Below are 27918 nucleotides of genomic sequence, written 5' to 3'. Positions count from 1 at the left end.
GGGGCCCGCGGGCCTGATTCCGCCGCGCGGTGTGTCCCGGGCCGGAATCCCGAGTCCGCTCGTCGCGGGCGGGCCAGCCACTGCCGGCGGCGGCGGCGGCGCGGGCCGATGGAGCCTCGCGGGCCCCCAGGAAGCCTCCCAAAAGACAAGAAGTGTTTGGTGGGAACGGGCTCCTGACACACCTCCGCTCAGCCGGGAAATGCCCACTTGCAATTTGCCAGCCCCGGTTTCTTCCTCCCCTGACCCTAGTGCCGGGCTCTCCCAAGGGAGGACGCCAGTCCCATCTCCAGGTTTTTACTGTAAGCCTCTTGGGGCAGGTTCCTTTTGTTTTATGGTTGTACAGCACCTGGCACTGAGGGGGTCTGGGTCCATGACTAGGGCGGGTAGGCACTAGCCCAGGGGTGGCCAATGTGAGCCTGAGAAGGAGCCAGAATTTACCAATGTACATTGCCAAAGAGCCCCAGTAATACATCAGCAGCACCCCATCAGCTCCCCCTCCTGCTCCCAGTGCCTCCCGCCCCCTGGGATCACCACATCCCTCTCCATGTCTCCTGACCACCGTGATCAGGGGGCTGGAGGCTCTGGTGGGGAGGGGAGGAGAGCAAGGGCACGGCAGGGGGAAGGGGCGGAGTGGGGGCAGGAGCTGGGGCAGAGCAGGGGGTTGAGCACTGAGCACTCCCCAGCACATTGGAAAATTAGCATCGATAACTGCAGCCCCAGAGTCAGCGCCTATGCAAGGAGCTGCATATTAACTTATGAAGAGCCGCATGCAGCTCAGGAGCCACAGGTTGGCCACCTCTGCACTAAGCTAAAGGAAATAATAACAATAAAACAATGACAAGAAGCAAATACAGACTTGTACCTCACCCAAGAGGTGTCAATCTGCTGCCCCATATGACCCAGTCCTGGGCATGTGGTACCCTCCACATCCTGTGACCCCATTCTGGGCTCCTGTTTCCCCTCTCCCAAGGCATTGCAGTGACACCCACCACCATTCAGGAATGATCAGTTTCACGTTCATGGGACACATTGCTGAGGGGGTGGGGGAAACCAGTGCTTAATTACTAATGAAAGAAGTGCCAGAACTCAAGAATTTTTTTACTTTCATAACTGACATGACAAGCCCGGACGTCTTGGGGCTCTGAACTGCCAAGGCCGGAGGAGATGGTGCTCTGAACTAGGGTGACCAGATGACAAGAACAAAATATCGGGACACATGGGGGGCAGCCACAGGCTCACCTCCCACCAGGCCCGGCTCCAGGTTTTTTTCTGACCCAAGCAAAAAAAAAAAAAAAAAGCCAGAGTGCCACCGAAGCAAAATATCGGGACAAATGGCATCCCGATCGTACATCGGTCAGGACGCGGGACAAACAACTAAATATTGGGACATCTGGTCACCCTACTCTGAACTGCCAGGGTGTGAAGGCCAGAGGTGCCGGGGAGGCTCTCAGGGTACAAAGCCCGGAGGTGCCGGGTGCTCTGCGCTCCCAGGCCTAGAGGTGTGTGTGTGTGTGGGGAGGGGGGGGTGTCTGAGCTGCCAGGCCTGGAGGTGCGGGGGGGGCTCTGAGGTGCGAAGCCCGGAGGTGCGGGGGGGGGTGCTCTGTGCTGCCAGGCCCGGAGGTGCGGGGGGGGGGTGTCTGAGCTGCCAGGCCCGGAGGTGCGGCGGGGCTCGGAGGTGCGGGGGGGCTCTGTGCTGCCAGGCCCGGAGGTGCGGGGGGGGGGGTGTCTGAGCTGCCAGGCCCGGAGGTGCGGGGGGGCTCGGAGGTGCGGGGGGGCTCTGCGCTGCCAGGCCCGGAGGTGCGGGGGGGGGCTCTGAGCTGCCAGGCCCGGAGGTGCGGGGGGGCTCTGAGGTGCGAAGCCCGGAGGTGCGGGGGGGGGGGCTCTGTGCTGCCAGGCCCGGAGGTGCGGGGGGGGGCTCTGAGCTGCCAGGCCCGGAGGTGCGGGGGGGCTCTGAGGTGCGAAGCCCGGAGGTGCGGGGGGGCTCTGCGCTGCCAGGCCCGGAGGTGCGGGGGGGCTCTGCGCTGCCAGGCCCGGAGGTGCGGGGGGGCTCGGAGGTGCGGGGGGGCTCTGCGCTGCCAGGCCCGGAGGTGCGGGGGGGGGCTCTGAGCTGCCAGGCCCGGAGGTGCGGGGGGGCTCTGAGGTGCGAAGCCCGGAGGTGCGGGGGGGGGGCTCTGTGCTGCCAGGCCCGGAGGTGCGGGGGGGGGGGCTCTGAGCTGCCAGGCCCGGAGGTGCGGGGGGGCTCTGAGGTGCGAAGCCCGGAGGTGCGGGGGGGCTCTGAGCTGCCAGGCCCGGAGGTGCGGGGAGCTCTGGCCCAAGTTACCCAGCTGCGGGGGTGGCTCGGCCCTCTATTGGGGAGGGCCCTGGTTCTTGGCGCGGTGCATGCTGGGAGTCAGAGGCCCGCCAGGGCCAGTCTCTTCTGGCGATGGCGGGACGTGACTCTGTTTCCCAGAGCGCGGTGGGGCCCGGCGAGCAGTGACGTGTCGCGTGGCGATTGGCGGTCGGGCCGGAGGGGGCGGAGCGTGCGCACGCGGTGGCAGCTGTTCTGTTGCGACAGGCGGAAAAGCGCGGAGGAGCCGGCGGCTGGTGAGGCGCGCGCGGCTGGGGTGAAGCGAAGCTGACGGGGCCTTGCCGGCGTCCAGCCGCTGCTTCCCCGGCGCCTCCCGGCGACCTGAGGCCCGGCCCCCGCTGGCGGCCCGGCCCCGCCTCGGAGCCGGGGGTCAGCGGCGGCGGCTCCTCCCGGCAGCTGCTCCGCGAGTTCTCAGACCGCGGCGCCGCTCCGGCCCTCCCAGCGCCCGCTGCAGGCCCCGGCCCCGGCCCCGGCCGCAGCGAGGAGCCGAGCGGCCGCGCCGATCTGGGGGGCCCGGCGCCTGGCCCTCCTCGGGGTGCGGGTGGCCTCGGAGGAGTCGGGGGTGAAGGCCTCGCTCCGAGCCCTGAAGGTGGGAGGACCCAGGAAACTGCGAGTGGCCCAGAGTTCAGAGGGTGTAAATTGTCATGGGAGCCCAGGAAAGGGACTCAGCCCCGGGGTCTGTGCCGGGCCTTGGCTTCTCTCTAACGGGGCTCTGCTTCCTCTTCCTTTCGCAACTGCGCTAGCGCTGTGACCTGTAGCCATGCCCTCTGACCTGGCCAAGAAGAAGGCGGCCAAGAAGAAAGAGGCAGCCAAAGCTCGCCAGCGGCCAAAGAAAACCCCAGAGGAGAATGGGGATGCTGAGATGGAGCAACAGGAGATGAAGAATGAGGAGGCCAATGGGACAGAAGGGACAGGTGAGGAAGGAGCATCCTGTGTTGGACTCTCCTTTTCCTGGGTAGGTGCCTCCCAGCTCAGCGCCGGCTGAGGTGCCAGTGCTTAACTGCAGCCAGGGCTTGGCAGTTCAGAGCCCCCCAGCCCTGGGCTTGCTGAATCAGTTATGGATGTAAAAATACTGCTTGAGCCCTGGCATCTTTTTCATTACAAATTAAGCACTGTGTGGTGCTTTCTTGCAACTTGACTGATTCAAGAAACCCTCTGTGGTGGTCAGATCCTGGCATCTGAGTGGCACAGGATATTTGGGTATTGCCATGCCAACTGTAACAAGACTAATCAGTTATTTCCCCATGCTAATTTTCCCTGTACTGTTACTCACACCTTCTTGTCAACTGTTTGAAATGGGCCATCCCGATTATCAGTACAAAAGGTTTTTTTCTCCTGCTAATAGCCCACTTTAATTGATTAGTCTCATTACAGTTGGTATGGCAACACCCTTTTTTCATGTTCTGTGTGTATATATATTTTCCTACTGTATTTTCCACTGCATGCATCTCATGAAGTGGGTTTTAGCCCACGAAAGCTTATTCCCAAATACCTTTGTTAGTCTATAAGGTGCCACAAGTGCTCCTCGTGGTGTGTTGTTTGTTTGGTGTGTGTGGTTTTTTTGTTTTGTTTTTTGTTTTTCACTAACCATGGTGACTCTGCCTGCTTAGCTGAGCAAGTGAGCTGCCTCTTTTCTTGGGGAACAGTGCTTGGGCAGGGGCAGACTCCCACATCATTTTGGGTGCTGGGGGTGGAGTGAGGGCTGCCATGGGGACCCTGGGTTAGTCCTTGTCTTTTGGCCTGTCTCCGCACACAGAGATAGATGCTTTGACGAAGGAGCTGGAAGACTTTGAGCTGAAGAAAGCAGCTGCTCGCGCTGTCACTGGGGTGTTGGCCTCCCACCCCAACAGCACTGACGTGCACATCATTAACCTCTCGCTGACCTTCCACGGCCAGGAGCTGCTGAGCGACACCAAACTCGAGCTGAACTCAGGGCGTCGCTATGGGCTTATCGGGCTCAATGGGATAGGTGAGATTGGGGGGATGCTGTGTGCCTGTGGGGAAGAGAGCTTCTCAGTGCTGGTTTGGAGAAACAATGCCCGCGGGGTGGGGGGGGTGGGGGGATCAATGAACTGGTGGTGAGCTGTAGGATGCAAAATCTCAGTGATGCCAGAGAGAGGTGCCCTTTGAGCAGGAAAAAACAGAGTGAGACTCAGCCGGGGCAGTGCAGCAAATACACCTGGGGCACCTGCCCTTACCCCAGGGAAATCCAGGGGGAGTAAAACAGGGAAGGAAGTTAGATGGATTCGCATTGCAGCTTTGTGTTGTGTATTTAGCAGCATCGGTGTCACAGTGCAGGGAGATCGTGGTGACTATGATTCCCTCCTTGAAATCCTGCCCTCTCTTGGCTTTTGTGATTCTGTCCTCTCCTGGTTCTATGCCTACCTCTCTAATGGAGGATCCTCCTCCTCTGCCTTCCAAAGGTTCTGTGCGGTTTCCACAGAGCTCTTCCCTTGTTCCCTCCTCTTCTCTCTCTCCACCTTATTTCTGGGTAATCTCATATGCAAACACAAATTCAGCTACTATCTCTGTGTTGATGATTCAGCTCTTTACTCCAGACCTGTCTCCTTCTGTCCAAGCTTAAAACCTCAATCTGTCTCTTTTGACATCTCATCGTGGATGTCTAGCCATCAGCTCAAGCTTAACATGGGTAAAACAGAGCTCCTAATCACCCTCCCTGCTATCTTCTTTCCTGATCACTGTGGACGACAACACCACCCTCCTGCCTGTCACTAACGCCCATAACCTGGGAGCCACATTTGAGTCGGACCTCTCTCTAGGTCTTCATGTCCGGGCTGTATCAAAATCCGTCTGATTCTTTCTACATAATATCTAAGATATGGTCTTTCCTATCCATCCACACGGCTAAAATTCTCTTCCAAGCTCTCAACATCTTGCTTCTTGATTACTGCAACATCCATCTCTCTGTTCTTGACAAATGCACTGTTGCCCCACTAACACCCATTCAGGATACTGCTACAAAGATCGTTTTCCTAGCCTGTCACTTTGACCATGTCAGCCCTCTCTTTGAATCCCTCCACTGGTTCCCCCTTCTGTTATCATCTCAAACATAAACTGCTTGTCTTCACTTTCAAGGCTCTTCATAGTTAGTCCCAGCTTTATCTATCATTTTTCTGTTTGATGCCTGTCTCTGATCAGTAGATGCCAGCCTCCAGTGCCCACTTGTTACATTTTCTAACACCTTTGTGCGTTCTCCCAGGCTGCCCCACGTACCTGGGAGGTGCTCCCCATAAATATCTGCAGAGCTACCTCCTTATCTACTTTCCAGACTATCCTTAAAACTCTCCTTTCCGATGATCCTACATAAAACTTGACTGTTAGTCTGCTAGTCTGCAGAGACCGCTGCCTACCACATTGACCAATATTGTCTCATTGTTTCCTCGTACTCCCCTGTCTGTACCTATCTGTTGTTTCTTGCCTTACACTTAGACTGTGAGTCCCTTGGGGAAGGGACTGTCTTTTTGTTCTATTTGTACAGTACCTAGCACAGTAGGTTCCTGATTTATGAGTAGGGCTCCTAGGTGTCTTGATAATCACATAGTAATAACTGCACTCGCTTCCAATGCCAGACAGTAACAGGAGGGTGTTTGTCTGCCTGCCTGCCTGTACATAGGAAAGTCGATGCTCCTGTCCGCTATCGGGAAGCGGGAAGTGCCAATCCCAGAGCACATTGACATCTATCACCTCACCCGAGAGATGCCCCCTAGCGAGAAGACGCCACTACAGTGTGTGATGGAGGTGGATACGGAGAGGGCCATGCTGGAGCGGGAAGCTGAGCGGCTGGCTCATGAGGACGGTAATACTCAAGTGGGGTTCATGTAGGCAAGGAATCCCCTTGTGGAAAGGGCCTCTTACTCAGGCTCATCACCAAAGTTTTCACAGGGCATGAAGCCTGACTCTGCTGCCCAGCTTTAGCTGGAGATTTCTGGGGAGCACTGCTCCTTCTCCAGCAACACAACAGCTCCTTCCATTCAAACTAGAGTGGAGCCTGCTCCTCTGGAGCTTGCTATGGGGTCCCTGCCTTGGGAGGGGGTTTGTGAACCAGGGGGCAGAGAAGTAGCCCCTAACCGTTGCAGGCAGCAGTGAGGAGGGACATGAGTGGAAAGTGGGACACTGGTGGGGTCTCGGATTGGTGAGGTGCTGGCGCAGGTGCTGACTGGCAGAGTCTTCTCTCACAGCGGAGTGTGAGAAGCTGATGGAGCTGTATGAGCGTCTGGAGGAGCTAGACGCCGATAAGGCAGAGGTGCGGGCCTCCCGGATCCTGTACGGTTTGGGGTTCACTCCAGCCATGCAGAGGAAGAAGCTGAAAGATTTTAGTGGCGGCTGGCGAATGAGGGTGGCTCTCGCCAGGTGAGTGCTATGCTCAGTGTTCCCTCCCTGGGCCCTCCCCTCTTTTGTTCCAGGCTGCTACATCGGAGGCGCAGAGATCTCTGGGGAGGTGGTGGGAGTTGCTTTCTGGACATCCACCCTCCAAACTGGGCTTGGGGAAACCTCTATTCACTACCTCTCTCCTTCTGGCCTCTGCAGAGCTCTCTTCATTCGGCCATTCATGCTGCTGCTGGACGAGCCCACAAACCACCTGGACCTGGATGCCTGTGTGTGGCTGGAAGAGGAGTTGAAAACGTAAGCGTGGCTGGAGGCAGCTATTGCTGTGCTCTGGTGCCTGTGCACCCTTCTGGGGTATCCCAGGGCAGCTCACTTCCTGGAGCAATCGCTCCCAGCAGCTGTTCTGTAGGTGCCACCTGTGGACATGTCTGTTTGCATTATGGTGGCACTGAGGGCCTATTGTGATGGGTGCTGAATGGACAGTGGGAGAGTCCTTGCCCACAAAGGACTCTCTCTGGGAGGCATTACTGAATTAGTGTTTCCCAAGGAGCAGACTAGGCCCTCCAAAAAGTGTGTGTCAGGGCCTCTTTCCTGTCCATTCTGCGCAGTTTTGGTGAGGAATCATTCTCTTTCCTGGGACTGAGCCTAGGAGCTTTCCCTAAAGCTCTTGCAGCACCTGGCTCTCTGTAATGGGAGGGAATCCAGAGTGGTTCGTAGTGGACATGAATCCTTCCTGGTCCCTGGCAGGGCTGCCAGCCTAGGAGTCTCATCCCAGCTGGGCCTCTAATAGCCATGTGGTGCTGCAGGTTCAAACGGATCCTTGTGCTGATCTCCCACTCCCAGGACTTCTTGAATGGCATCTGCACCAACATCATCCACATGCACAACCGCAAATTGAAGTATTACACGGTGAGTGAATGGGGCCAGCGTGTGACAAGTGCCTGGGATGGGGGAGGAGGAGACCCCTGTTTAGGCTACCAACTCCATCCCAGACCCATCCCTGGCTCCAAGGCAGGACTGTGCAGTCTAGAGAGCACCTCCTTGCAAGAGGCCTGGGCATCTTGTTTCAGCAATGTGCAGGGAGGGCGTGGCCTTTGGGAGCTATCTCATGGCCTGTGGTCTCTCGCTCCAGGGGAATTATGATCAGTATGTGAAGACCCGGCTGGAGCTGGAAGAAAATCAGATGAAGCGTTTCCATTGGGAGCAGGATCAGATTGCCCACATGAAGGTATCTATTTAACTGGGCTGCAGTTCTCAGTCTTCTCCCATGTGCACCCCACCATGGCAGCTGCCACAAGGTAATCCCTTGTCTCATTACAGAATTACATTGCACGATTCGGTCATGGCAGTGCCAAGCTGGCTAGGCAGGCCCAAAGCAAAGAGAAGACTCTTCAGAAAATGATGGCTTCCGGGCTAACAGAGAGGGTGGTGAATGATAAGGTAGGTTGGAGAAGTGGGGCTGACTGTGGGAGACAAGGACTATAAATATGGCTGGAGAAGTAAAATGAGCTGCAGCTGGGAATAATCATCAGAGCTGGAAGCAGGAATGGCTGGCGGGGGGGGGGGGCAGTAAATGGGGCATCAGCTCTAACAGAAGACTGGCCAAAGGAGAATGCAGGGGGGGCTACTACACAGCGGCTTCTTATCCCAGTGTGCGGGAGGAGGCTTGTCCAACCCTCCCAAGGGATCCAAAGCAAAGCAATGAATGCTGAATGGCTTGGGGGTGGGGGAGCAGCCCCTCCCTTCCGCTGAAGGATTAAAGTGGGGTGGAGACATGAACACACCTACCCCACAAAGGAAGCAGAATGGGTAGGCAGTCGCCGGCAATGGGCTGAATGTCACAACAAACCTCCTGCTAGTGAGTTACAGGCCTGCTTGACCTGGTGGCTGTTAGGAGCAACTTGTAAAGCTATCAACTACTCCATGGCATCTTGGTGCTCTCTGGGCTCCACAGATGCAGGCAGCTGCTCCTCCATACCTGGAAGCCAAGTCATATTGGAACTGCAGGGCTCCCCTGGTACCCTGGGTGTGGCAGAAACTTAACATGGGGATGTGTTTTGTTCCCAGACTCTGTCGTTTTATTTCCCACCATGTGGGAAAATCCCCCCTCCTGTCATCATGGTGCAGAATGTCAGTTTCAAGTACATGAAGGATGGGGTGAGTATTCTCTGTTCCCAGGCACACTTGGTGCTGTGCTTGCCTGTGTTGCATGAAGATTTCCCCCTCCCCTTGTTTGGGCCCTGAGGCCACTGGCCCAGCTTCCCCATCAGACTGTAGCATGGTGGGGGGCTCAGCTCTTGCAACTGTGGCTTATCAGTGCCCAAGCTGGGCCTGCTCATCACAGTTTACCAGGTGTTTTGGGGTGTGACCCCTCTCACGGTCTCCCCTGTGGATTGCAGCCCTGGATCTATAATAACCTGGAGTTCGGGATTGACCTGGACACACGTGTGGCACTTGTGGGACCCAATGGTGCTGGGAAGTCAACGCTGCTGAAACTGCTCACAGGAGAGGTATGCTTCCTGTATGGCTGTTTCTCCTTCTCTTCCCCACCCCTACAGCCCTGGTGTCACCTGCAGCACCCAAAATGCTTCCTTGTACAGAGCCTCTGTTGTATTATTGTAGGTGGAGTACATGGGTCCAAAGAGTCAAAGATGAACACTGACTGGGTCATGTTAGCAACATTAAACCATTTCAAACAAGGTTGGGGGCTTTGTATACATAGACTTCAGCCTGCTTAGTACCATGGCAATCATCATTAAAAACTTTTAAGCTTTTCTATTAAAGATACAGAAAGAAGGAAAACAGTTAAAGCATTTGAAATATAAAGTATTAAGGCTTTAATTTTAATGTTTCTTGTTCCCTTTCCTTTTAGCTGGATAGAGATTTTAGAAAACCCTTGTTTGACAGTCTTGTAGATGGTATTAAAGCTAGTAATAACTTTCCTCTGCAAAGGAGAGAAGTTAGTTTGAAATGGGCTGAAGCTGTCCTAGTTAAAGTCCAATCCCATTTCCTAGAAAACAAAACAAGACAATTACTCACAAAGCAGGGGGAAAGAACAGCAAAGAAAGAAAGTGCAGCGTCTGTCTCTGATATTGACATTCACTTGTAACTTCAGTACTGGAAAAACACAGGCAGAGCATATGGTCTTGGAGGAGCTGATTAGACTTGTCAATCTTGAACCAACATCAGGTTATGCAGGGCACTGCATTTAGCTACCTTTTCCTGGTCACAAACTTAAAACAATGTTGCAAAATATACAGTCTTGGCTGGATAAGGAAGACTTGTATTAGACAGAAGGAAAAAGGAGAGGGATAGGAAAGAGAAGAAATAAGGTAGAGAAGGAAAAGAACACAAGGGGGAAGGGTGAGTGACAGTCTCACATCCCAGGTGGTTTTTTAGGATTAAGCTGGAGCTGGTGAAACTAGTGGTGTCATCTGGCTCCATCTCTCTGGCCTGATCTGGTCAGGACATCTTTCAGGATTAGGATGAAGAAGGTCCAGGTCCCAGGAGATGTTGGGGGTGGCAGCTATGATGGTGAAGCCAGCTCCTTCCCTTTCTCTAGTTTTTCCTTCAGCCAGCAGTGCGGTAGTCAGATTTCTTCCCCAACATCTTTTCTTTAAAAAACCTTAAAAGGGGAGGCATGGGTGGAATAGCCCATCTCTCTTTATTTTGCCCGCTGATTAGGTCTAGTTTCTGACTCACCAATTTTGCTTCCCTGGTTTTTCAGTTTCACCCTTCTCTTGTTTACAAAGCTTGATCTTAACACAGTCCCTGAGTTATATCAGGAGACATTTTGTTGAGACGAAAGACTGAATTAGTCCAATCAACACTGTTATAGGTTATTGTGACACTGTGTAAACTTTTATCTAGTTTCCCAGTTGAGCTCACAATTAGAATAAATTTGTAGGGGCAATTATTACAACACATGACCCATTCACTGACCCCAGGAAGTAAAATAGGGTTGCGGGAGAGGAGAAGTGATAGGGTCATGGTTCACTGCTGCCACAGCCACTCAAGCCAGCTGTCTCCCATCAGCTGGAGCAGGCTAACATGCCCTATTGTGGGAGGGGTGGCTGGTCTGCCATTCCCTTGTGAAATGCCTTTGTCTTCCTTCCAGCTGCTGCCCACAGATGGGATGATTCGCAAACACTCACATGTGAAAATTGGCAGATACCACCAGGTAATCCCTGCAGGGGCAGTGAGGAATGTCCCAGGCTGCTGGGGATGACTACCTGGGAACAGAGGGGTCTCATCTCTCCATTCTTCTCCCCAGGCCCCTCCCCCAAGCCTGGCTTAAGTGTCTCTAGCTCCTGCTTGCTGGGTCACAGGCTGTGCTTCCAGGTGAAGAGGCACCTCGTTAGTCACAGCACAGCGCTCGGAATGGGGAAGAGCTGCTTCTCAGTGAAAGGGCTCTGGACTTCCTTCTAGCTCATGTCTCCTCCTGCTGCGTGTGGCTATTGAGCAGGCCATGGTGGCAACCTCTGCTTCCCTTGGAAGGTGTGACAGTGCTGCTTTGGGCCTGTCTGTTTTGTCTCTGATCCCTTGGACTGGAGACTGCAACTCTGTGCTTGGTACAGCACAAAGCATGATGTTCTTTACCAGAGTTCTGTTTGATACGGAGGTTGCTTCCTTATGCCTTGTGAGCCTCTTACCACACTGAGGCACTGGCAGGTATGGGTTGCTGTGATCTGGGGATGGAGGTGTAACTGAAGTTATGCTTCCTGCTCCCCAGCTTGTACCCACACAGGCGAAGAGGTTTGAGGGGCTGGGAGAGGCTTGCTGGCTATGAACTCACTCTCAGCAGGTGACTGGGATCTCTGCTTGTGCTGTCCTGAAGTTGCTCTTCTCTTTGTCAAGCACTTGCAAGAGCAACTGGACTTGGATCTCTCACCCCTGGAGTACATGATGAAGTGTTACCCAGAGATCAAGGAGAAGGAGGAGATGAGGAAGATCATTGGCAGATATGGGCTGACGGGGAAGCAGCAGGTAGGTGTGGACTGCAGTGGGCATCTATTCCATGGGGCCTCCTCTTTGAGTGATACTCAGGATGCAGAGCCACCATTTTCCTTTTGTTCACCTGCCAGCCATCTGGAGTTACTGGGCAGTGGGCTACACTGGGGAATGGAGGTGCAAGCCCTCTCCCACTTATGAGCTTGTGGCCCCAGAGCTACAGTGTCGAGCACCTCCTCAGTATTTAAAAAGGCTGTTTCCAATCTCCCATCCAGTCTGTGGGGAAACAACTCCGTTAATCAACAGGGAGTGTGTGGCAAGGGAGCAGGGTCTCATGCTTGGCTCCAAGGTTGGTGACTACGGAATCACTCACACCTCACCAGCTCCTCTCAGAGTTCTGCCTCCTGGGCCTGTTAGATGCCCCAGATGGTTTTGTGTCACATCTGGTCCAGTTTAGTCTCCAACAGCAGCACAGACTTGCTGAGGGGGAGACAGGATACTGGACTAGACTGACTTTGGGTCTGATCCTGTGTGGCCATCCCAACGTTCTGTGCCGTGGCTGGTGCCTGGGTTATGCCGTTGGGATTGATTAGCTGGCTCACTGTGTGGAATAGCTGTGGTGGCAGAGAAGGAGGATGTTTGCTTTGCTTCCTTTGGTGCAGTGGCATAGATCAGCTGGGATTCTTTGTGCCATTGGTAGGTTCTGACCACGGTGAGCCATAGTCAACTTCATGGGTGGTGTGTGACTCCTCCATTTGGAGAGGCTGTGCATGCCTGGACTCTTTGGCCTGCCCCCTCTCAGCCTCCTCCTCCCCCACGCTCCACCTCCAGGCCCACTGACCAGCTGCTTAACATGTGCACACCTCTTTCTCCTCCCCCCACCCCTTTCCCCCAGCCAGCCAGCCATCCACTCACCACTTGTGTGCCTCTTCACTTCCTCCTGCAAGGCCTCCAAGGGTTGAGGTGAGGGCTCCAGCTGGGGATGAGGGGTTTGGAGTATGGGAGGGGGTTCAGGGCTGGGGCAGAGGTTTGGGGTGTGGGCTTGGATGGGGCTGTGGATGAGGGGTTTGGGGTGCAGGCTGCACCTGGGCTGGGGCCGCGGGAGAGGCACCTCTCCCCGCTGTGGCAGCTCTGGGCCGGGCTGGGGCCCTTGGTAGGCTGCTGTCAAGCCGTGTAGCTTAGAGGGAACTTAGCCTACCACCAAACACTTGCTTCCATCATCTCATGGAGCAGGTCATCAAGGAATCAATTTTGAAGCCCTTGGAGGAGAGGAAAGTGATCAGGAACAGTGAACATGGATTCACCAAGGGCAAGTCATGCCTGGTCAACCTGATTGCCTTCTCTGATGAGATAACTGGCTCTGTGGATATGGGGAAAGCAGTGGACATGATATACCTTGACTTTAGCAAAGTTTTTGATATGGTCTCCCACAATATTCTTGCCAGCAAGTTAAAAAAGTATGGATTGGATGAATGGACTATAAGGTGGATTTGATTTAAATCACTGGTCAGGAAGACTCAATTTAATCATGGATTTCTTCATAAAAGTGCATTCTTGTTGGCTGGTATAACCTTAATACATATTCTTCAGAACTCAGAGATAGATGTAGGTTTCATTTTTAGAAGGTACACACTATACATTTTTAAAGTGATTTAGTGTGAAAACTTTTCAGATTAGTTTTACAGCTATATCAGAAAATGAATGATCATTTGGTTATTTCATTTACCAAAGGTAATTGAAGCAGATAGTTCTCCTCCCAAAGACTTCATAAATATCTCCAATTCAACAGATTAATCATTAATATTTGGAGTATTTTCTTGCCATGCTGTAGGAGGAGAACATCACCAGACAGACATTTAAATTGTTTTGTTTAACTAAAACATTATGTATTCTGGATTTTTTTTTTTTCAACAGCAAACATATAATTTAACAAAACAAGCGCATGAATTTCTGAATTTAGTTAAACTTTCAAGTTTTTTAAAATCAGGTTTGTTTTTGTTAAACTTGTTTAAATGAAATTAAAACAAAAATTAAATCTACTATGTCAGCCAGGTCAACATGAGAAACTTAAAATATTGACTTCTGCAGCTAACTCTGTTGTCTTCATCTTCATTTTCCTGTTTGTTCATAATCTGGAAAAGAAAAACAAGCTTTCCAAATGATTTCTCAATTTGGAATGAATTAGTCCAAAGGAAGAAAATTATTTTTTGTACACCGGCAGAAGAAGCTACTACTGTTAAAAGTGAGATTATCACTTCAACAGTCTCTGAATCCAAGTGCTAAAGTGACTTCCACCAGTTCACTGATGTGACTTTCTTTAAAACATCATCAGCAAACATATTTGTTGAGTTTTTCACCCTTAACTCTGAAGTTTTATTATAGTTGGCATTATGGAGGGATGATTGCTGGATGTCCATGTCATAGCCAACTCCTCCTCTTCAGCAGTTAAGGTTTGACCCTGGTACCAAGTATTGAGAATATTTGCAAGAAAATGAGCTGGAGATAGTGCTTGTCGCATTCGATTTTTTTAATCCTTGTAATTTAACTCTGTCATTGCATATTTCTCTTTTTAAGCTCACTCAGTTCCATCCAAATTTCAACAGCGTCAATAGATAAGAATAGATAATAGATAAGCTATTACCAGCTGCACAATGGGGTGGGAGGAGGTATTTTTTCATATTCTCTGTGTATATATAAAGTCTGCTGCAGTTTCCACGGCATACATCTGATGAAGTGAGCTGTAGCTCACGAAAGCTCATGCTCAAATAAATTGGTTAGTCTCTAAGGTGCCACAAGTACTCCTTTTCTTTTTGCGAATACAGACTAACACGGCTGTTACTCTGAAACCAGCAATAAAACAGCTATTTTCCTGCATTTTGTTCAAGGCTACAGAAATAGTCTTCAGGGTACTCAGCATGTGTTCAGCATTTCTCTTAAGTCCAATGTTGAGAACTTTGGCTGTGACCATGATATCTATTTTTTCACAATTTTGTTCACAAACTGTCATCAGATTAGGCCAGTTCTTGATACAGTGCTCAAAACAGTCCACTACTGAGTTCCATCGCACGTCTTGTGGGAGAGTTAGCTTGGTTCCTCTCACTTTTTTCAGAGCAGCTGCTGCAAAGTGGTTGTTACGGAAGTATTTTTCAATTTCAACATTATTAGCTCTTATTTCTGGAACACTGAAGTCTTGGGCTAGGAGGTGCATCAAATGAGCACTGCAACCATATGTTATTAGCTTGGGACTCTCTTCACTCCTAAATTTCTTCTCATCTTGGATACATTTGCAGCATTGTCTGTGACCAAGCTGCGTACTAAACATTTGAAATTTTTTTTCAGTTTGGTATAGCTTTTACTGCTGCTACTTGTAAGTATACTGCTGTGTGTGCATTTCCTGATGTATCAATTGTTTCTGTCAGGAAGACATTCCCTTCTGTTGTCCCACAAGCACATACAATGGGATCATTGTGGACATTGCTCCACCTATCAAGTCTCAGGTTAACCATTTCACCCTCTAGACTTTTTGCACACTGCTCAATTTCTCTTTCATACACTTTATCCAGCAATTTGTGTGAGACATCTGCTCTGCTGGGTGGATTGTATCCTAGTCTTAATGACTGAACCATGTTAATGAACTGTGGGTTCTCAATCGTACGGAAAGGAGAGTTTTTGCATAAACAAACCGGGAAATTTTTTCATCAATTACCTTTTTTTTATAATCTGCGAGTTCTTATCACAAACTTACCTATGGTTGTTTCTGGAAGATGGAGGGTTTTTTTTCTTTTTGCTACAGGTGATATACTGTGGCTACGTGACATACATGATATGACTGAAACACTGTCATTGGCGATAACTCTGACACTACAAAAAATGATGGTGATCTTGAAGGTGGATAGTCTTCAGAATCCTGTATGTTGAGGATGGATTCTCCTAAACAAAATAAGTCAATGCAGTTATTTAATTATTATTACCATACTGCTCATTTAGTATTCCTCATTGCATTCACTGACACTCCATACTACTTTAAAGGTGAAATTGTAAAAGGAAGATCTGCCTATTTCAGCTATCTATTTTTTATCACAACAGCATCTAAAATGATAGTTGTTACTCTATGGTACTATATTTTTTGCTCAAACATGAGAATTCAAGAATAGTCCAGAAGGAAGACAGGCAGTCCTTAAGAAAGAAGTATGAAATAAAAATGTTTACCAACCTGAAGATCCTGCATGTTCAGACATGTTCCTTTCATCATCAGTGCAGCTTCCTCCTGAGAAGGAATACTTCTCGTGGTGATGTTTCATTCAGGCAATCAGGCCTTTCATTTCTTTGTTGCACTGCTTGCATTTTGCATGTATGCCTGTCTTACCCACAGGTAGAGGAACTTCATTAAAATATTCCCAAACTGGGTCTCTCTTACAGCCTGCTGCCATTATAGGTTTTCTCCTCTAGTGAGAGAATGGTATCGTAGATCTCAAATCAATGAAGGCTACACTCAGAAGGACCTCAAGACTTCTGGAATATGCTGCTCAAACAGTTTCACTCTTGTTTCTACTGCATGTCCCTTCCTTCTCGCATTATCTCTAGACTACTTCTCCTTGTCCAGATCTATTCCTCCCCTAACAATCTTCTATTCATTGAACTTTTTGAAACTTTGCACTTTTAGAGAGAGGTAAGGGATTGACTGTGTACACGGATTTGCAGAGACACAATAGGGTTGAGATCTGTTATTTCTCACCTCATTTATTTATTTATTTAAAAACATTTGTGCTGCTAACAAGTATGTTATCTGTGGAGACAAAAATCCCCAGTTTGAGAACTGCAAAACTAAGCATCTCTGATGGTATCTTCTAGACTGACCACTGAGTCCTAGTGGGTAGATAGAAAGATTAACCTAAATAATCTATTCTGAAGCCCCTGGAACCACATAAGGTTAAGTCCCTAATCCAGGAACAATTGGAACTCATTCACAAAACTTTTCTTAAACATTACATTAATATATTGTCTCATACTGTAGAATTAGAATTTATATTCCCTATTCCATGAGGAGACATTATAGCTCAAAGATATATCTTAATTTAAAACTATCTTTAGATAGGTTTCTTCCTCAAAAAGCATTTTATCAAAAAAATCTGATTTTTATCCACCCTGGAAAGCTGGCTAGATTGTTGGGATCAACGGGTAGTGATCAACAGCTCGATGTCTAGCTGGCAGTCGGTATCAGGCGGAGTGTCCCGGGGTCTGTCCTGAAGCCAGTTTTATTCAACATCTTCATTAATGAGCTGGATGATCATAGAATATCAGGGTTGGAAGGAACCTCAGGAGGTCATCTAGTCCAACCTCCTGCTCAAAGCAGGACCAACACCAACTAAATCACCCAGCCAGGGCTTTGTCAAGCCTGACCTTAAAAACTTCTAAGGAAGGAGATTGCACCACCTCCCTAGGTAACGCATTCCAGTGTTTCACCACTCTCCTAGTGAAAAAGTTTTTCCTAATATCCAACCTAAACCTCCCCCACTGCAACTTGAGACTATTACTCCTTGTTCTGTCATCAGCTACAACTGAGAACAGTCTAGATCCATCCTCTTTGGAACCCCCTTTCAGGTAGTTGAAAGCAGCTATCAAATCCCCCCTCATTCTTCTCTTCTGCAGACTAAACAATCCCAGTTCTCTCAGCTTCTCCTCATAAGTCATGTGTTCCAGTCCCCTAAACATTTTTGTTGCCCTCCACTGGACGTTTTCCAATTTTTCCAGTGTAGTGTGGGGTGCAAAACTGGACACAGTACTCCAGGTGAGGCCTCACCAATGTCGAATAGAGCGGAACGATCATGTCCCTCGGTCTGCTAGCACTGCTATTACTAAGGCAGTATGCCAATATGCCATTAGCCTTCTTAGCAACAAGGGCACACTGGGGCTCATATCCAGATTCTCATCCACTGTAATCCCCAGGTCCTTTTCTGCAGAGCTGCTACCTAGCCATTCGGTCCCTAGTCTGTAGCGGTGCATGGGATTCTTCCGTCCTAAGTGCAGGACTCTGCACTTGTCCTTGGTGAACCTCCTCAGATTTCTTTTGGCCCAATCCTCTAATTTGTCTAGGTCACTCTGGACCCTATCTACTCCTCTCCCCTGCAGAAAATGTTTAGGGGGCTGGGGCAAATGGCTTATGAGGAGAGGCTGAGGGAACTGCGCTTATTTAGTCTGCAGAAGAGAAGAGTGAGGGGAGGATTTGATTGCAGTCTTTAACTACCTGAAGGGGGGTTCTAAAGAGGATGACGCTCGGCTTTTCTCAGTAATGGCAGATGACAGAACAAGGAGCAATGGTCTCAAGTTGCAGTGGGGGAGGTCTAGGTTGGATATTAGGAAACACTATTTCACTAGGAGGGTGGTAAAGCACTGGAATGAGTTCCCTAGGGGGGTGGTAGAATCTCCATCCTGAGAAGTTTCAGAGTAACAGCCGTGTTAGTCTGTATTCGCAAAAAGAAAAGGAGTACTTGTGGCACCTTAGAGACTAACCAATTTATTTGAGCATGAGCTATCGTGAGCTACAGCTCACGATAGCTCATCCTGAGAAGTGGATAATCAGCTGAACATGAGCTCCCAGTGTGCCTCTGTGGCCAAAAGAGCTAATGTAATCCTGGGATGCATTAACGGGTATCTCAAGTAGGAGGAAAGAGATGATCTTATTTCTGTATTTGGCACTGGTGAACACTGTCCCATTCTGGTGCCCACAATTCAAGAAGTGACAAATTGGATAGGGTTCAGAGAGGAGCCATGAGAGGGATGATAGGATTAGAAAACATGCCTTGTAAAAATTCTAAGTGATGACTTGATTAGTCTATAAACATCTACATGGGGGAAGAAATCTTTAGTCATGGGCTTTTTGGTGTAGTAGAGAAAGGTCTAATGTGATCCAGTGGCTGAGAGTTGAATCTAGACAAATTCAGACAGAAATAAGGTGTAAATTTTTGACAGTGAGGGTAATTAACCATTAGAACAATTTACCACGGTGGTGGTAGATTCTCCATCACTGACCATTTTTAAAACACAGTTGGACGTTCTTATAAAATCTGCTCTAGGCATTATTCTGGGTTAGTTCTATGGCCTGTTATACAGGAGATCAGACTAAATTATGGTCCTTTCTGGCATTAAAATCTATGAATCTCTGGCATGTTTGTCCAACTTGATTTTACAAATCTCCAATGATCTATCCCTTTCTCATTAGAAAGTTTTTCCTAATATCTAATCTAAATCTCCCTTACTGCAGATTAAACCCATTACTTCTTGCCTGCAGTAGGCGTGGAGAACAATTGATCAGTCCTCTTTATAACAACGCTTAATATTCTTCACATATGTTATCAGTTCCCCCCTCAGTCGTCTCTTCTCAAGACTAAATATGCCCATTTTTTTTTAACCTTGTCTCATAGGTCACGTTTTCTAGACCTTATCATATTTGTTGCTCTCCTCTGGACTCTATCCATTTTGTCCAATTTTTTCCTTATATGTGGCACCTAGAACCAGTGTTCCCTGTAATTTTTTCCATCCATGTGCAGAATAAATTTTGTTATGTACACCCAGGTAATGTGCCCCACAAGTAGAAACAAAAAACCTAGTTATGATATATTTATTTTTTAAAAGTTACCATAGGGATAATTACTCCAGCCAGGACAGGTGAGGCATTTTAGAACTCTCACTTAAATTTAATTCTTTGAGCAGTAAGAGTGAAATAAAAATTATGAAATGCATAGACCAGTCAAAAAACTAAAATAACACACTTTGAATATAATTACAGAGAATATATGTGCAAGAAGTAACAACAACAGTAATAAAAGTATGTTTTGGGAGGGAGTGTGTGTGGGTGAGAGAGAGAGAGAGACTCTGTCTGTCTGCTGGTTCTGAGACACTGTGCACTGTCTCCTTAAGGCACTCACTGAAAGCTCTCCTGCTCTGCGTGAGCCATGTCCTCTCTCTCCCGCTCTGCAGAGATGGGGTACATGGGCAGGGGAGAGGCTGTGTGAGTGTTGGCTGCTGGGGAAGTCTCTGAGAGACCATGTGCTATCTCTTTAAGGCACACACTGCCTGGACGGAAGGCTCCTTCAGACCTCAGAGCTGCTGCAAGTCCTGGCCCTGTCCCCTCTCCCTTGCTCTGTGGAGATAGGGTGCAGGGGAAAGGAGACACCCTAGCATCAACACCTCTCTTCTCTCTCTCTCCCTCCCTACCTCCCTCTGCTCTGCACAGCCAGCAGGAGGGTCCTGGGAGCAGCTGCAGGAACAACATGGCTGCAAAGCAGTGGGTGGAGGGGCACCTGAACACACGCTGCTGTACGCAGCTCTGCTAATCAAGTGTGCACTTGAATCACTCCTGGGCGGCCACCCGACAGTGCAGCTTACAGGGAACGCAGCCTAGAACTGGACCCAGTGCTCCAACTGATGCCTCACCAATGCAGAGTACGCCGTGACAATTACCTCCCATGTCCCACATATGACACTCCCGTTAACACACACCCCAGAATTAGCCTTTTTCACAACAGCATCACATTGTTGATTCATATTCAATTTCTGATGCACTATAATCCCCAGATCCTTTTCAGCAGTACTATCACTTAGCCAGTTATTCCCTGTGTTGTTGTGCATTTGATTTTTTTTCCTTCCTAAGTGTAGAACTTTGCACTTGTCTTTATTGACTTTCATCTTGTTGAATTCAGACCAATTTTCCAATTTGTCAAGGGCCTTTTAAATTCTAATCCTGACTTCCACAGTGTTTGCAACTCCACCCAATTTGGTGTCATCTGCAGATTTTGTAAGCGTACTCTCCTCTCTGCTATACAAGTCATCATTAGTTAAAACATTGAATAGTACTATTGGACCCAGGACTGACTCCAATATGCCCTCCCAGTTTCACATCGAACCACTGATAACAGCTTTCTGAGTATGGTCTTTCAATCAGTTGTGCACCCACCTAATAGTAAATTTATTTATACCACATTTCCCTAATTTTCTTATGAGACTGTCACATGGGACTGTCAGAAACCTTATTAATATCAAGATACATCGCATCTGCTGCTTCCCTCCTATCCACTAGGCCAGTAACCCTATCAAGGAAGGACATTGGGTTGATTTGGCATGATTGTTCTTGACAAATCCATGCTGGCTGTTCCTTGTCACCTTATTATCCTCTAGGTACTTACAAATTGATTGTTGAATAATTTATTTTATTTTTATTTTATTTTTTTGCAATATCTTTCCAGGTATTGAAGTTAGATTTGACTGCTCTATAATTCATGGGGTCCTCTTAGTACCTATCTTTAAAAAGGGGAACAATGTTTGCCCTTCTCCAGTCCTGCAGGACCTCGTCCATCCTCCATGTGTTCTCGAAGATCATTGCTAGCAGTTCTGAGATTGCTTTAGCTAGTTCCATAAGTACCCTAGAATGAATTTCATCAGGCCATACCAACATGACTACATCTAACTTATCAAAATATTCTGTAACCTGTTCTTTCCTTATGTTGGCTTGTGTTCATTTCCCCCCTTGTTGTTAATACTAATTGTGTATCTGGTCACCGTTAACCTTTTTAGTGGCGACTGAAGCAAAGTAGGCATTAAGCATCTCGGCCTCCTTGACATCATCTGTTGTTAGCTCTACTTCCTTACTGAGGTAGTGGTTACCTTTTTCCTAATGTATTTTAAAATAGCCCTCTTCTTATTGCCTTTTGTCCTTACATTCTTATGCAATTCTTTTGTATTCCTCTTTTAATCTTGTCTCCTTGAGAGAGTGCCTGATCTCCTGAACTCCTTTTTCTCTTAGGTTTTCTTCCCATGAGACCTTTCCTGCCAGTTCTGAGTTTGTTTAAAATCTGCTTTTTTTGAAGTCCATTGTCCTTATTCTGCTGCTGTTGCTCCTTCCTTTCCTTCGAATCATGAAATCTACCATTTTAATGATCCCTTTTGCCCAAATTGCCTTCCACCTCCAGATTTGCTGCCAATTCCTCTCTGTTGGTCAGAATCAAGTCTAAAAAGGCTGTCCCTGGCTACTTGCTCCACTCTCTGAAACAAAAATTTGTCTGCAATACATTCCATGAACTTATTGGACATAGTCTGTTTCGCCATGTTACTTTTGCAACAGATATCTGGGTACATTTCCCCCATAACTACCCAGTCTTGTGTCTTGGAAACTTCTGTTTGTTCCAGAAATGTCTTATCCACTTCCCCTTCCTGATTTGGTGGTCTATAGTAGACCCCTACAATGATGTCACTCCTATTTTCCAGCCCCCCTCTTTTTTTCTTTATCCAGAGACTTTAAACTGCTGCTCACCTTCTGGACCTCAGAACAAGTGTGTATATTCTTGATGTATAATGCAACACTTCCTCCCTTTTTCCCGTCTGTCCTTCCAAAACAAGCTATACCCCCTGTAGCAATATTTCAGTCATGAGACTTATCCCACCAAGTCTCTGACGTCAGTTATGTCATAATTTAGCTTGTGTACTAATTCTTCCAGTTCTTCCCATTTATTCCCCATGCACCTTGCATTTGTGTATAGACATCTAAGATGCTGAATAGATTCCCCCACTGATTTCCCTCTTATTGCTCCTCTGACCCTACTGTAACTTTCCATGTCCTCTCACCCTACCCTTGCCATCTAGCCCCTCTGTTAAGGTTGCCTTAATTATGCACAATGTGGGCTTTTATCACCTGCCCCCTTTGAACCTTAGTTTAAAGCTCTCCTCGCTAGGTTGGCAAGTCGGTGCGTGAAGATGCTTGTCATGTTGAGTTGCTTGTCCATTATGATCCCTAAATCTTTTTCAGAGTGATTGCTTTCCAGGTATAGTGTCCTGTTCTGTCAAGCACTGGCGTGCATCCCTTGTTCCTAGATAAAGAGCTTTGCATTTGACTGTATTAAAATGCATTTTGTTTGAATGATCCCAGCTTACAATGCACTCCAGACGGCTGTATGTAACTACCCAGTCCTCATAATTACTTTCACTCTGCCAGTCTTTGTCATCCACAGATTTATCAGCAGTGATCAGCCTAGTACTGATCATTGCAGAACCCCACTAGAAACTTTACCATTGATGACTACTTTTTGAGATCTATTAGTTAGCCAGTTCTTAATCCATTTAATGTGTACCTTATTGATATTGTGTAGTGCTAATTTTTTTGATCAATGGCTACAAAAATCAAGAATACTACTTCTACGTGGTTACTTTTGTCAGTCAAATTTGTAATCTCATTTTTTAAAAAAATGAAAGATGGTATTATATTCCTCATCTTCTAATTTTTTTACTGATTTGAATCCTGTCAGCTTTTCCAGTTCCCCAGCTTTTAAAGATTTATGAAAAACTAACAGTGGGCAAAAGATCATCTCAATCAGCTATTATAGAACTCTACATTGATTTAAAAATATTTAGCCCTAGCATAGTCGTCTTAATATCCTCAGATAGACTTTTATTTAAAGTGAAATTTATAATGTGGTATTGCACTACTGTGGGTTCGGCTCTGATGGCTACAGTTTCAAGCTTAACAGAGTGAAAGCTGCCTGTTCTACTTGCTTCAGATGTAGAGTCTCTAGGCACACATAAAGACCAAGGATAGTGACCACACAGACATTCACAAGTACAAGGTCTAGTCTGTTTTATAAATTTTATTAAAGTTACAATTAAAAAGTTATGATTACCCAAGCATATAGTTACAAATATAGTTATACTCACACCCTAAATAATAATGTTAGGGTCTGATGGGTGTCTCATGGATTGATCGTCAGTAGAGGGATGGTTCCTGCTGGACTTTTCCCATGGGAATCTCAATTTTCCTGCTCTGGGCACCTCCTTTTTATAATGTGTTTCTGCCTATTCCTATATTTTCCATATGTCCATAAAAGTGTCAACCCTCTTTTTCCGTATTGGTCTGATGTACCCTAGAAACTTAAGGGACCCTGATTTCTGTAGGCCGTGCAGGTTCTCTTTATTCTCATTAGCATTGACATACAACCTGTATCCTGTAGTTAAGGCACATGTTGGCAACAGATGTGCCTTTTCAGCATTTTTATGATTTAAAATTAATCTTCTGGCTAATTTTTCCCAATATCACCATTTGGTACCTTTTCCCCATCATCTCGGGGCATCGGGATATTCGTTGGTCGTTTATTTGTGTCAGCATTTCTTGTCTCCAAGGCCTAAAATAGCTAAGCTAAATTCTTGCAGGCCTCGGCCTACAGGTTCTTGCATTTCAGCTTGTCTGTCTTTTATATCGAATATGTGATTCCCTCTAAGCGTATGTCTACACTTACTGGGGATCGATGTACCGGAGGTTGATTTAGCACAGGGGTTCTCAAACGGGGGGTCGGGACCCCTCAGGGGGTCCCAAGTTTCTTACATGGAGGGGGTCGTGAGCTCTCAGCCTCCACCCCAAACCCTGCTTTGCCTCCAGCATTTATAATGGTATTAAATATATTAAAAGTGTTTTTAATTTATAAGGGGGGAGTCTCATTCAGAGGCTTGCTATGTGAAAGGGGTCACCAGTACAAAAGTTTGAGAACTGTTGATTTAGCGGGTCTAGTGAAGACCCATTAAATCGACCACAGATCGCTCTCCTGTCAACTCTGGAGCTCCACTGGAACAGGAAGAGTAAGTTAATGGGAGAGTGTCTCCTGTCAACGCAGCGCGGGGTAGGCACAGCAGTAAGTCGACCTAAGCTACATCAACTCCAGCTACGTTATTCACATCGTTGGAGTTGTGTAACTTAGATCGACTTACCCCGGTAGTGTAGACAAGGCCTAAATACTGATCAATCTTATACTTCCAGAATTCTACAATGAATCTATGATAGAACATACTGATACATTAATATAACGTGTAAATATGAATACACCTATCACACAATCAGTGAAAAATAAACTAAAATCATTGGCTACACTTAGTTACTAATGGACGAAAAAGTAGTTTGTTCATGTGATGTGACTACATCATCCTGCTTTTTTTCCAAATATGGTGCAGAAATATTTAAGACTGCTGCCTCTTCCTCATTAACAGTTTTACCATCTTCATCCAGTAGTGAGCCTGCACTATTGCTGGGATTTCTCTCATTCATGGCGTAATTAGAAAAAAGATTCCTTCTTTTTGTTCTCAATTCTGCCAGCCATACATTTCCCCCCCCCCCCCCTTGGTCTCGAGCTTCCCTTATCAATATACCAAAGTCTGTCTGCTCTGATGATATATAGTATTGATGCTTCTACTTCTAACCCACAGATTATCATCCCCTGGATGGCCAGCAATTTACACATCATAGACTAGAAATCTCTTCTGTCTTTAGCGGGAATGAAAAACATGGCACGTGCAACACAGGTCACCGTGACTATTTGATTGTTGGCCATACCCACTTCCTTGGGGTAGCATGGTACCTAAACAGAAAGAAACGGGTCCATTAGTTGACAGGGTCTCTGTCAGAAGGCCAGTTGTAGGATCCTTTTTTCCTTCACCTCATGGTCCATGTGGACTAGGTTTTTTGTGATGAGGCATCTTTAGCACTGGAGGTTGGAAGGGAACTGAGCGGCTACACTGCACCCTTCACTCCCCCTTATTTTTGGATTATTCTTGGATCTGTCTGAGATGGACTTTGCGTCTGCTTGGTTTCCCATCCATATACTAACCTAGCCTGACCTAGCTTGGTTCTAGATCTGACCCTTGGGTCACAGTACAAAGTGGTATGAACTTGTGTTAAGTTGCAGCCACTCTCTGAAGTGGAGTTCTGTAGTATTTATTTAGATGGAATGTATGAGCCTAAACAAGGTTTGGAGTGTAGTATACAGAGTCCTCAGTCTACTTAATATGATTGAAAACACCATTAAGGATACTTTTTAACCTTTTTATTAAAGATACAGAAAAGAAAGAAACAGTTAAAAGTATTTCAAATGTGAAGTAGGTAAGGCTTTCCCATTAGCTGGAGAAAGGGTTTTTAGAATGAAAAACACCTGCACGCACTGCTGCCTGTCTCTTCAACGGTATTATAGATGATAGTCTCTCTCCTTTTGGGGAAAAGAGAATAAATTAAGTTGAAATGGGCTGCTGTTAACGTCTAATCCCATTTCCTAGAGGGTTCTATCTTTGCTGTTCCTGTGGAGCTTCTGTATCTGATATTGATTCTCACTTTCAACCACACTACTGGAAAAACCGGGGCACAGAACATGGTAGTCTCAGCCCCTTCGAGACATGGCAAACTTGTACCAGTGTTGGGCTGTTTAGGACCTTGCATTTAGCTAGCTGTTTGGTTGCAGTGTTGGAAAAGATGCAGTCTTGGCCAGCTAAGCCACTCTTATTGGACAGAAGGCAAAAGGGGGGAGAGAGGAAAATAAAGTAGTAAGGTAGAGAAGAAAAAGGACACATTGGTGGGTGGGGGATGGTGTTTGGGATTCAGCCCAGGCCAGTGGGATTGGCAATGTCATCAGGGTCTCTCTCTTCACCCAGGAAATTTCTTGGTGTCAGGATGACAAAGGTCCATTGATATTACAGTGGATCCCAGGAGATGGAGGACAGTCAGCAATTGTCATGGTAGCCCATCTGTCGTCCATAAAATTTCCTCCCAAAGGCTTTCCCTTTAAAAACCACAAAAGGGATTGATGGGTGAAATAGCCTGCCCTCTTATTATTTTGTCCACCAAGTAGGTCTAATTTCCAACATATAAATTTTGGTTAATTGATTTCCAGTCCCACGCTTCTCTTGCCTACCAGGCATATTAACATAGTCCCTGAATTATATCAGTAGGTCTTTTTGTTTGGACTAATTGAGTCATTTAGCTTTAGCAGCTTATGTAGATTCCAAGGTCAGAAGGGACCATTATAATTAGTTAGCCTGACCTCCTGTATAACACAGGCCAGAGAACTGACCCAGAATAATTCCTAGAGCAGAGATGTTTACAAAAAACATCCAACTCGATTTTAAAATTGTCAGTGATGGAGAATCCACCCCAACCCTTGGTAAAATGTTCCAGTGGTTAATTACTCTGTTAGAAACTTACGGATTATTTCCAGTCTGAATTTGTCTAGTTTCACCTTCCAGCCATTGGATTGTGTTCTACTTTTCTCTGCTATTTTGAAGAACCCATTATTAAATGTTTGTTCCCCGTGTAGGTACCTAGAGTGTAATTAAGTCACCCCTTAACCTTCTTTTTGTTAAGCTAACACACTGAGCTCCTTGAGTCTATCACTATGAGGCATGTTTTCTAAGTTTTTAATCATTCTCGTGGCTCTTCTCTGAACCCTCTTCAGTTTATCAACATCCTTCTTGAAATGTGGACACCAGAACTAGACACAGAATTCCAGCAGTGGTCACACCAGTGCCAAATACAGAGGTAAAATAACCTCTCTGCTCCTACTCGAGATTTCCCTGTTTATGCATCCCAGGATTGCATTAGCCATTTTGGCCAAAGCATTGACTGAGTGCTCACAGTCTGCTGATTATCCACCACGCCCCCCCCCCCCCACACACACACACCTTTTTCAGTCACTGCTTCCCAGGATAGAGAGTCCCCTATCCTATAAGTATGACCTACATACGTTGTTTCTAGATATATAGATTTACATTTAGCAGTAGTGAAATATGTATTATTTAGTTGTGCTCAGTTTACCAAGCAATCCAAATTGATCTGAATCAGTGACCTGTCATCTTCATTATCACTCCCCCAATTTTTGTGTCTTCTGCAAACTTTATCAGTGATGACTTTTGTCTTCTAGGTCACTGATTAAAATGTTAAGTAGCATAGGGTCAAGAACAGTTTCCTGTGGAACCCTACTGGAAACACAACTCGATGATGATTCCTTGTTCGGTTACATTTTTGAAAGCTATCAGTTAGTCAGTTTTTATTAATTTAATGTGTGCCATGTTAATTTTATTTTCAATCAAATGTCATGTGTTACCAAGTCAAACGTGCTTAATACAGAAAAGGCAAAAATTTCATTATTTATGATGATTCTACCGTGTCCACCTAATAGTGGACTGGGCCCATTGTCAGGATACTTTTGTTTCTAATATATTTTAAAACAAAACTCCTTCTTATGGTCCTTAACTCTGCTTGCCGTAGATTTCTTCTTGTGTTCCTTTGCTTCTCTTATCAATTTTCTACAGTTCCACACTTCTAATTTTATATTGATTTCTATCAGTTTCCCCTTTCTTCTGTTGTGTTTTTTTTTTTAATAGCTGCCTTAATTTCCCCTCTAAACCACAGTTGGGTTTTTAACCAACTTGGCCGCCTTCCTCTATTGTGGCTTTTTAGGCATTTAGGAAGGTGTTTC

The 27918-nt window shown here is 47.1% G+C and overlaps 1 protein-coding gene across 4 annotated transcripts in view; it reads left to right on the top strand.

The window, feature by feature from the left end:
• The first annotated feature begins 89 nt into the window (after positions 1 to 89).
• The window catches only part of ABCF2 (ATP binding cassette subfamily F member 2), a 29464-nt gene continuing 1635 nt past the window's right edge, over positions 90 to 27918 (top strand). Inside the window, exons 1-13 of one of the 4 annotated variants that reach the window (XM_073334991.2) lie at positions 90 to 299; positions 3091 to 3261; positions 4104 to 4316; positions 5982 to 6164; positions 6547 to 6718; positions 6896 to 6991; positions 7501 to 7603; positions 7827 to 7922; positions 8015 to 8134; positions 8762 to 8851; positions 9094 to 9204; positions 10812 to 10874; positions 11552 to 11680. In XM_073334991.2, coding sequence (XP_073191092.1) covers positions 3108 to 3261; positions 4104 to 4316; positions 5982 to 6164; positions 6547 to 6718; positions 6896 to 6991; positions 7501 to 7603; positions 7827 to 7922; positions 8015 to 8134; positions 8762 to 8851; positions 9094 to 9204; positions 10812 to 10874; positions 11552 to 11680 — 1530 coding nt within the window. In that variant the 5' untranslated portion in view covers positions 90 to 299; positions 3091 to 3107. Of the gene's footprint in view, positions 300 to 2438; positions 2584 to 2806; positions 3262 to 4103; positions 4317 to 5981; positions 6165 to 6546; positions 6719 to 6895; positions 6992 to 7500; positions 7604 to 7826; positions 7923 to 8014; positions 8135 to 8761; positions 8852 to 9093; positions 9205 to 10811; positions 10875 to 11551; positions 11681 to 26895; positions 27743 to 27918 lie in introns of those variants that run through there. The other 3 variants (XM_073334989.2, XM_073334993.2, XM_073334992.2) reach the window with 3 other exon arrangements.

Source organism: Lepidochelys kempii, chromosome 2 (genome assembly GCF_965140285.1).
Source record: "Lepidochelys kempii isolate rLepKem1 chromosome 2, rLepKem1.hap1, whole genome shotgun sequence".
In the NCBI taxonomy this organism is placed as follows: domain Eukaryota; kingdom Metazoa; phylum Chordata; order Testudines; family Cheloniidae; genus Lepidochelys; species Lepidochelys kempii.
Note: the sequence above shows the minus strand (reverse complement) of the source record. Positions and strands in the feature narration are given on the sequence as shown.